The sequence below is a fragment of the Caenorhabditis remanei genome, chromosome IV, assembly GCF_010183535.1.
Source record: "Caenorhabditis remanei strain PX506 chromosome IV, whole genome shotgun sequence".
Lineage (NCBI taxonomy): Eukaryota > Metazoa > Nematoda > Chromadorea > Rhabditida > Rhabditidae > Caenorhabditis > Caenorhabditis remanei.
In genome coordinates, this window is record NC_071331.1 from 19,090,595 (window position 1) to 19,100,246 (window position 9,652).

Consider the following 9,652-nt stretch of genomic DNA (forward strand, 5'->3'; position numbering starts at 1 on the left):
TTGTGATTTTGGTTGAGAGTTGGGGCAAAAGGTGGAACAGTTTTGTGATGTGTTTTGTGTGAATTTTGTGATTTTTGGAACAGGAAAATTGTGGGATTAGAGAGTTAAATAATCGCATAAAAAGCAAAAGAAAATGAGCAAATCAAATGGAAATTTCAATCATTAGGGGGACGCCTGGCGTCTACGAGTTACATCGATTTTCAGAGAAAACATCTGAAAATTTTGAAAGAGGGAAGGGAAGGAACAACAAATACCTAATATTTCTATATGAGGGAAAACAGGATTAAGAAAAAGCAACGGGAATTATTGAAAAAAAAGAGTTTAAAAATCTAGAATCATGTATCAGTAGAAGCGGGATCAATTTGCATGACAGCTGGCGCCGACTCTCCGTCTTTCGGTGGAATTCTTCTTTTGCTTCCAGACATATGTCCACCACCGGCAGACGATGTTGACGGTTGACCGTCTTGATATCTTTCAGCACTCGACTCTTTTCTCTTATCCAATCCAGATGGGCCACCACCACCCGAATTGTCCGGTTTGTACTCTTTTGCCACTCGCTTTTTTCGGGCTTGAGCACGACGGGCACGTTGGTTTTGAGCACGCAGATCCATTATTGATGACTGGAAACATGGAGAAAATGAATTGATTGATATGGTTTGGAATAGTGGATTAGATCAACATTTGTTTTGAGACATCAAATTCATTAGGAACGTGGAAAACTCTTCAAAAATATTTGAAACAGATTTTTGATTTTTTTTTTAAATTTTACATCAAAAAATCCGTTATCAGTTCGAAAAATGAAAACAAAAAACTCGAAAACGACCAGCGATGGCCGAACTTTGTTGGGTTTCTAGGCCACGGTAAGTTCTTCCCCGTCAAGCTGTCTATAATTCTTACAGTGTCCATTGATATTGATAAAACTATGCATATCATTATAAATATCATATGAAACCAGTTTCCGTGGCCGAGAATCTCAAAAGAAAAAGTTCGGTCAGCACTGACCAATTGTTTATTGTGTCGGATTGACTAGCGTCCCCCGCTTCCCGGCGGGCTCCGCTAGAAGGGGCTTCGCCCCTTGCGCAGTGCTCAGCAAGCTTTGAATTTTTGTTCTACGACCATTTTGAAGCAAGTTATAAGCATTTTTCTATTTTATGTGACCCAAGCAAACAGAATTTCATTAGCTTTCGATCATATTACGTGATATAAGAAGAGGGGCCGAATGGTAGTAAAATGAAGGTTCTACGACAATTTTGAGCCGAGTTAGAAAAAAACAAAAAATTAGACCAGCCAGAGAATCGAACCAAAAACCCCCCGCGACGCACCACAACACTGCCACTGAGCCACACACTCGCTGGTGTGTAGCCACCCAGATGGCGTTTAAGTGGTGGGAAGAGGCACGCTTGCTTCGACTCGACCAGTTGTCTCCTTTCAAAAATGTTCTTCAAAGTTTGGGACTCTATAACTCGAGTCAAAATTTATATTTTTTAATTCTGTTTTTTTCTCCCCCTAGATAATTTTCCTGGCTAACACATATCATAAAACCATATTAACCGGACAGAAGACACTCGAGAGCTAAGCGATATAAGCGAAAAACACGTTTTCTCCACAGCTCAGCTCCCACTGGACCGTTTTGGCTGAAACTTGATATTCCATTAGATAATTCCAATTTGACCAACATATCAAAAAATCAAAACAACTTTAGTACAAAAAATTTTCAGGACAGCAAAAATAGTCCGATGGAAGCCGACTTCAGCAAGGCGTTTTTTTCTGTTTTTCTTCAGACCACCGGCCGTACCGGGCGGGGGGTGTTTCAAATTAGGAATTTGACGTGAAAAAGTGATTTCTCGCCCAACATTACGTCTAGTTGCCAAGTTATATGAAAAAATATCGGGTAGAACTCGAGATAATCGAGGCAAAGCAAAAAAACCGAAAAATCAAAAAACTGAAAATTTTCTCAAAATAAAAAGTTGCCTCCATTCTATCGATTATAACTCGTTTAGAAGTATGGAATCTCAAAAAGGGGGTTCTTAATAAAAGATTGCCCCGAAAATTTGCTATCGATTAAAAAAATAAAATCAAAATTTCATCGAGAATCGGAAAAGTTATTAATGGTGCAAAAGTGGGACAAAATCTTGACATTTTTTTGTCGCTTTTTTCGCCTATTTCTGAGCATAACTCTGCTCTTTTCCACTCCAGAAATATGGAATTTGACAAAAAGCAAGAAAAAGTTATTAGCTAAGAAGCTAAAAAAAAATTATTGAAAAATATAAAGTTTGAACAAAGTTACACTGGCAAAACTGAAAAACAAAATTATCTACACGCGCTTAAGCCCCGCCCACTTTTTTTCCCCCCGCCATACCTACTACCCATTGGGAAAGAAGGTGGTGGAAAATACGAGTTTTGGACTTCGGAAATCCAAAAAAAAACGGTTTCAACATTTCTAATTTAGAAAAAATTGAGTGTCTTCAAATCGGTATGACTTGGTTCAACGGATTCTTGAATTCACTGTTTCAACATTTTCTTATCCAATTTTTCAAATGTAATTAATTCTGATAAAATGACTTTTACTGCTTTTTCTCATTTTTCTATATTAGCACGGCACGCTTCTTACAACCACGCTCTACCGACACCGGGGAAAATTGTGTGCGAAATTGAGAGACTCAGAGAAAAAGAGACATTTTTCAACGGCATTTCGGTGGAGCGCAGTTGTAAGAACTGTGTCGAGCTGATAGCTAGTCCCTAACATCCCCAAATGACACTTTTCCCCTCCATCCCCTCCTCGCACCTGTAATCTCTTGACATGTCCAATTTTAGTGATTCCGATATCCATAATATCGGATCGTTCCAAATGCATCAACTCAGATCCTTGAATATCATTCTTTCGAAACGTTGATCCGTATTCTGACATTCCGATCGATGAGAGCCATGCACACACTTCGTCACTTGTCCAGTAGGGAACTGAAACAAATGAGTTGATATCGGAAACTATTACTGTTTCAAGAATTTCATTTAATAATGTTTCAAGTTTTTCGAGTCAGTTTTCCGCAATTAGCGCATTGAGACTTTGAATGTTAAATATTGGAAAAACTTCTCGATCTTATTTTTTGAAGTTTTGACATATTGATCTATTTTCAGAACACATTGATTTTCAGAATTTTCTCAGTTTCTGAAATTTTAAACTACCGTATGTCGGTCAATTTTCACTCAAATTCAAAATTGAAAACATTTTTGAAATCAGCGAAAAAAGACGGTTCGAATGAGTATAGTCGTGACATGTTTTCAAAAATGTGAAACTTTCCTAGAAGTTCTACTGTTTCAGAGCAATATTTTCTTTAACGTCCTTGTAGAAAAATTCAGTGGAAATGTTGGGGAATCACTTCATCTTTTGCTTTTAACGGGATTCGAGTATACAGGAAGCTCAGGATCTTTCTTATTAATAATATCGTTTTTTTGAGCTGGTCTGAAAATTCTGGATCAGATTTTCAGTTATTTGATAACCCTTATGCCATACTTTATTGCAGAAAAATACACTATATTTGTGAGCAATTTAAGATTTTGCAGTAAACGCGCCGTAGGCGCACCAGACGATTTGAACTTCCTGATTTCTACGATCTTGACAAGCTTTCCCCGTATTAAAACTACCATCCATCTCGATTCGATTCCAGATAAACTCATCTCAGATACTGAGCAATCACTCACTATTATCAAATGCGAACGGAGAAGATCTCGTTCCGAATCTCTTATGAAACCAGGCGGTGAACCGAGATCTCTTCGGTTTTCCGGCTATCAGATCCTGTTTTCGTGCTTCTCGAATCGCCGCCTCTTCTCGATCCATTTCTTGTCGAATCGAGTTGATGACGTAACGCCAATTGTCAGGTTCGTCGCCCTGGAAAGAATGGAATGAGTTTTAAATGGGATTCGAGAATGCGTAAATAAATAATAATAATAATAATTCCAGGAGGTGTAACATTGAAATTTCTGAGAGCACAACAAGTCATTGTTGTGAAACAGTAAAATTGCAGGATTACAGTTTTTTATTGAAAGATGTTGCAAGATCCCCCCGGTTCCCATATAGAATAGTACTTTGCGGTAAGAAAAACAATTCATTTCTACATAAACACTTTTCGACCTGGGATAAAATCGTACCCTACTTCCCTAAAACCGTAACCGAACAAACTTTTGCGTCTCGACTCCGCCAGCTGCCATTACAGGCCATTTTTCCAAAAATTTGAGCGCTGGACTCTTTGCGGGTCCTATAGTTCATCTTACATATTTATTCACCCCTTCTTGTTGTATGTTCTTATAGATTTCGCCCATTTCTTTTTTTTCTCTTGCACAACAAAAGATGAATAAATTATTATTATTATTATTAAAATACCATACTTGTCAAGGCCCGGCCCGAAGGCCCGGGTAATTAGCGCGAAGGTCAAAATTTCAAAAAATTTCAAAATTTTTGAATTTTTTTGGGAAAAAAAAATCAAATTTTCGACTATCATTCAGAATTATTATAAATTCCCGACACTGCGCCGCATGGCTTTTGGCGCCTCTAATTTGTTCAAAATGGTCTCGAAGCGAAAAACATTATTTGCATTTATTTTTAGACCTGCAAAGCTCGAAAATAGGGTATTTGATCTTTTTCAACTACGAGACCATTCCGCGAAATTTCTAATAAATTATATGCGCCTTTAAAGCCATGCGGCGCAGTGTTGTGAATTTATAATAGAAGAAATTAAAAAAAAAATCATCAGAAATGGTCACTTTTTCGATGAAAAACTGAAAAAATTTGGAAAAAAGGGCCATGCCTTGACAAGTATGAAAAATACTGGTTACATCCAGAGCTACTGAATGAAAATTTTTTAATAAGGGACTAGCTTTAAAAATTAGAAAATGTGCTTAAACTTCTCAAAATTGAACTTGGAATCATTCCAATAGAATGAGTCGTCGTATTATTAAAATAGTGTGCGAAATTGAGAGACTCAGAGAAAAAGAGACATTTTTCAAAGGCAGTTCGGTGGAGCGCAGTTGTAAGAAGCCTGCCGTGCTAATAAATAAGAATTGTGTCGAGCTACTAGATGAGTTCAACTCTAATGGATGTTTTAAAAAATCTTTGGCTTTGGTTTTCACTGGAACTTTTCAGTGAAACATGAAAATTTAATTTTCTGGTTCTTATCAAAACCACTAGAATTGGACTCAATTATACTAAAATAAAAAAAACAATTGCTGTTCAATAAGATCAGATTAAGTGCTAAACGGGGTGGTTTTGATGAGGAGTTACTATAAAAAGGAAAGGAAAATCTGAACGAGTTTTCGATTTGATCGCCTAATTTGATATCACTAAGAAACAGTGAATTTTGAATTAAAAAGCACCAAAAATCACATAATATTGAAAGGAAACTAATGAATGCGTTCTAGTTGAACAGACTTTCTACAGTACCATTTCAACAAGATTTTTGTGAAAAGATGAATTTCAAGTTTTTTAACCACATTTCACTGTAATTTTTGTATATATATATATATACATACTTTGAGTGTCAGAATTCGAGTTATAGTGAAACCGTAAAACTTTTGAAAATCGCATTATTGATTCAATGGAAATATCTGAAAATAATTTTCGCTCTTAAAAAAACCAGTGAAATTTAATTTATGTCCGTTTCCTTAGAACTTATTGATTTCACACCCCCCGCCTCCAACAAACAAATTTTCTCTGAAACCGTAATTTTAGATTACTGTACACTCACGTGAATCTCAAAAGTGAAGTGCGGCGTGGGTCCGAGTTTCGGCTGCCCGGCTGGTGCTCTCGTCCTCTGCGGGAATCCGAAGTGATCCTCCAGAAGTTCAACGACACGTTCCACCGAGGCGACGGCTTCTTCTCGTTCTTCCAGATCGTCGATAGCCTGGAAAAATGAGAAAATTGAGAGGGTTGGGCATTAGGCTACAGTAATCCTACATCCTAAATTCTAAAGCTACAGTAATCCTACAGTAATCACATTTTCGGACACCGGGACTCATAGACAGACGTTTTCAGTCGATTTTCATTTTATTATAAAATCAGTCTAGACGTCACATAACCAAATTATTGTCTCCCTTCTTCTTTTTTTGCTCTTTTTTTCTGTTTTTTCAACATTTTTTCTTATCTCGAGAAAAGAAAAAAAACGTTTTGGAGATTTGCATAACGATTCTATTTAGTCGATAGGCGAAGAGATCGCGCCGTATAAAATTAGCATAATTCGCCAATTTCCTCACTTTTCTTGGACTAAAGTTCTCTTTTTTCTCTTTTCTTTTCGATTTGCTCATGTGCTCGCTGGTGTTTGATTATTTGGACGGAGGAGCCAACTAGGAGAACTACAGTATACCCCAGATGCAGATGCAGATGACTCGATCTATGGGGAAGCGGGTGTACTGTAGTTACAGTATCTCCGCGTTTTCTGCGGATTAAACGATGTATTAGCTCGGCACAGTTCTTACAACTGCGCTCCACCGAAATGCCTTTGAAAAATGTCTCTTTTTCTCTGAGTCTCTCAATTTCACACGTAATTTTCTACAGTTTTCAATCGGTAGAGCGCGGTTGTAAAAAACATGCCGTGCTAATAAAAATAGTAAGATCTGCCGCTACAGTAACCCAGATCAAAAGTTAGATCAGTAGGTTTCAAAGCTACAGTAACCCCCGTTTTGATCTCTGTCAAACTTTCAGAAGTGTCTTCAGAAATATTTCCAATGTTTGGTGTATAGCGTTGTTGTATCCAATCCATCATATTTGTGTCCCAACGGACACTTTTTTTGGGGTCGTCCGTCTCCGTTTTTGGTCATTACACGTTTCAAGAATTCATTGAATTCGAGAAGTGGTTAGCGTGTGGTTTGTCGATGACATAGTTGTACGGAATGACCTTTTTCAATTCCTGGAATCCGGAATCCAGACAACTATGGTCAATGACTCCAGATGTCTGCATATCTAGAGTTCGGACGTCTAGCTTTGCCTTATTGTCTGTCAGTGTGCACAGAAGTCCAGATGTCCGAATTTTCAGATAATCGGATCTGTGACCGTGTGTACAGACCTCTGCGTGTCCACATTTCCGGATGTCCTTTTTTCTGATTCACCCAGCGAAATCTTGGCTCAGAGCTTCTGAATCATCCAGTTTCCAGATACTCGTGATTCCAGTAGAATCCAAAATTCATAGATCCAACTTCTGAATCCAATTACATCTCGTGCGTGTGCTCTTTTTATAGCTCCATTCTTCAGAAATTTCTTCAGAAATCTCGGTGAAAAACAAGCACATTAATTTCCACACCCACCACCTCCAGTAGAGAGAGTGAACAAGAGACGCAGACAAGAAGTGCAAACTCTTTCTTCTTCTTCTTCTCATCTTGACGTTTTCTTCTTTTCCAGAAGGAGCCAAATTATTAATTCATCGTCGTCGCCGTCGTCGACTAGTCATCTTCTTGTGCTTCGTCAAAAAAAGAAGAAGAAGGAAAGTGTGAGAGTATGTTTGTACTCAACTCATTCACTCTCTTTTTCATTATGATTCTCATCATTTAACGTTTTCTGAATGTCTTCTGAAGGTGTTCAGATGATGTCGAACGGTTAGAGAGATTCTGGAGGATTCAGACATGGAAAATAGGTGTAGTAGGCTGTTTTCCAGCGCTTTTTAGGCCATTTCCGTCTTAATAACGTCAACTTTTTCCGTAAATCCAGCGATTCTGGAGCTGAATTTCAGTTTTTCACTATTTCCATTTGTCCTTTTCCTTTTCATGAGAACGTGAGAATTCTTTGCTCACAAAAAAGAGCAAGTGCTCTCTCCTGCTCTCCGTGAGTTCATTTATACATATATCTCTTCCAGGAAATCTTCAATTTCTCGTTAAAAGAAGGAGAGACATCTCCTGATGTCACTTTTTCGTTCCTTTCTCTAATTTTTGAAAATTCAAAAAAAAAAGAAGGAAGAGGAAGAGATCTTTCAAAATTTGTGTTTCTTGGAAATTTCAAGTTCAACGTGATTCTACTGGGAATGTCATTTGGCAATCTCCAAAAACTCTCGGAGCTCTTCTCAGAGCACCTAGACTACCGTAGTCACGTACTTGAGACAGGTTGGCTGGGGCAACGTGGAGTGACACTCGGAATGTTAGCCACTGTTTTCTGTTTCAGTGTAACTTTATTACGAGCAACGTAAAGTTTCAATATTGGGACAGCGCTTGGCTTTTCAAAATTCTCTTATAGTTTTAGCAGCCATGAAAAGTTAGATAGAGCGCGTTTGATATTTCCGTAATTTCAGTAATTTTCTGAAGCAGATTTTGGCTCATTTAATTCCTGGAATTTCACACTTCTTTTCTTTCCTGAATTATTAGCACGGTACGCTTCCTACAACTGAGCTCTACCGAAACCGAAGAAAATTGAGTGCGAAACTGAGAGACTCAGAGAAAAAGAGACACTTTTCAAGGGAATTTCGGTGGAGCACAATTGTAAGAACTGTGCCGAGCTAATATCAGAAATTGTAAATATTTCAGTCTTTCCAGATGCCTATTATTGATTTCTCACAAAAGTTTACTGTTTCAGAGAATATATATCTCTTGTGACAGTTGTTTAAAGTGCGTTATTATGAAACCCAATAATCCACTCCTAGGAATGTTTGTCCGGATGTCTGTGAACTATTTTTTTCTCTAGGGGCATTTTTTCTGTTTCAACGGGAAAAGTAAAGAGAAATTGGATAGGTTTGGTTAATTTTAAAAGAATTAATTATAGCAAATTCGACTTATTTATTTTGGACTCCGCGACAATTCGCAACTGCGACACTTCGCAACTGCGACATTTCGCAACTAGTCATTTCGCAACTGCGACGTTTCGCAACTACGACGTTTCGCAACCACTGGGCATTTGCATATTTGGGTCAGCAGAAAATGTTGAGTGTACCAAAGTGCTTGGAAACATATTTGAAAATAATTAAATAGAAGAAAAAGTTATCTGACCCATTTTTAGACAAAACTAGGTTAAACTATTGCTAGTTTAATGGTTGCGAAACGTCGCAGTTGCGAAACGTCGTGGTTGCGAATTGTCGTAGTTGCGAAATGTCGCAGTTGCGAAATGAACAGTTGCGAAGTGTCGCAGTTGCGAAACCTACGTTAGTTGCGGAATGTCGCAGTTGCGAATTGTCGCGGAGCCATTTAATGTAAACGGTAGTGAACATTCGTCGGTATTTTGGGTGTCTATTCTCCAGTTAGTTCATCCGGATGTCTTTCTTGAGACTACAGACCTACATTCCGGATCTGTCTTCATATCTTTACGTCCGGATGTCCGTTACTTTCTCCAAAAAAATGATCTGCTACAGTAATTTTTTACACAGTTTTAGATAGTCCTCAAATGTTTCTGTGTGTCCGGATGTCTCCAGCTATTAGCCCGTCACATTTCTTACAACTGTGATCCACCGAAAATACCTTGAGAAATGTCTCTTTTTCTCTGCGTCCTCCTGAGTTTCGCCCACAATTCTCTTCGGTTTCGGTAGAGCGCGGTTGTAAGACGCGTGCCGGGCTAGCAGCTCCAACACCAATTAATTGCTGACGTGGCACAAGACGCCCCCATTCATCTATTTTGATCTTCTCTTCCAAAAAGAGCACCAAAACTTGCTTGCTCTTTTTCTATCCATAAATGTGTATCCATAAATGATTT

General features: G+C 38.2%; 1 protein-coding gene across 1 annotated transcript; it reads right to left on the minus strand.

Moving 5' to 3' along the window:
• Nucleotides 1-335: 335 nt before the first annotated feature.
• Nucleotides 336-6,752, minus strand: GCK72_015213 (uncharacterized protein; the record flags this gene model as incomplete). The annotated part of the gene is made up of 5 exons (XM_053730700.1): nt 336-620; nt 2,786-2,958; nt 3,700-3,886; nt 5,739-5,894; nt 6,663-6,752. 5 exons carry the CDS (start codon nt 6,750-6,752, stop codon nt 336-338), a joined length of 891 nt encoding a protein of 296 aa, XP_053585472.1.
• Between the last annotated feature and the right edge of the window lie 2,900 nt (nt 6,753-9,652).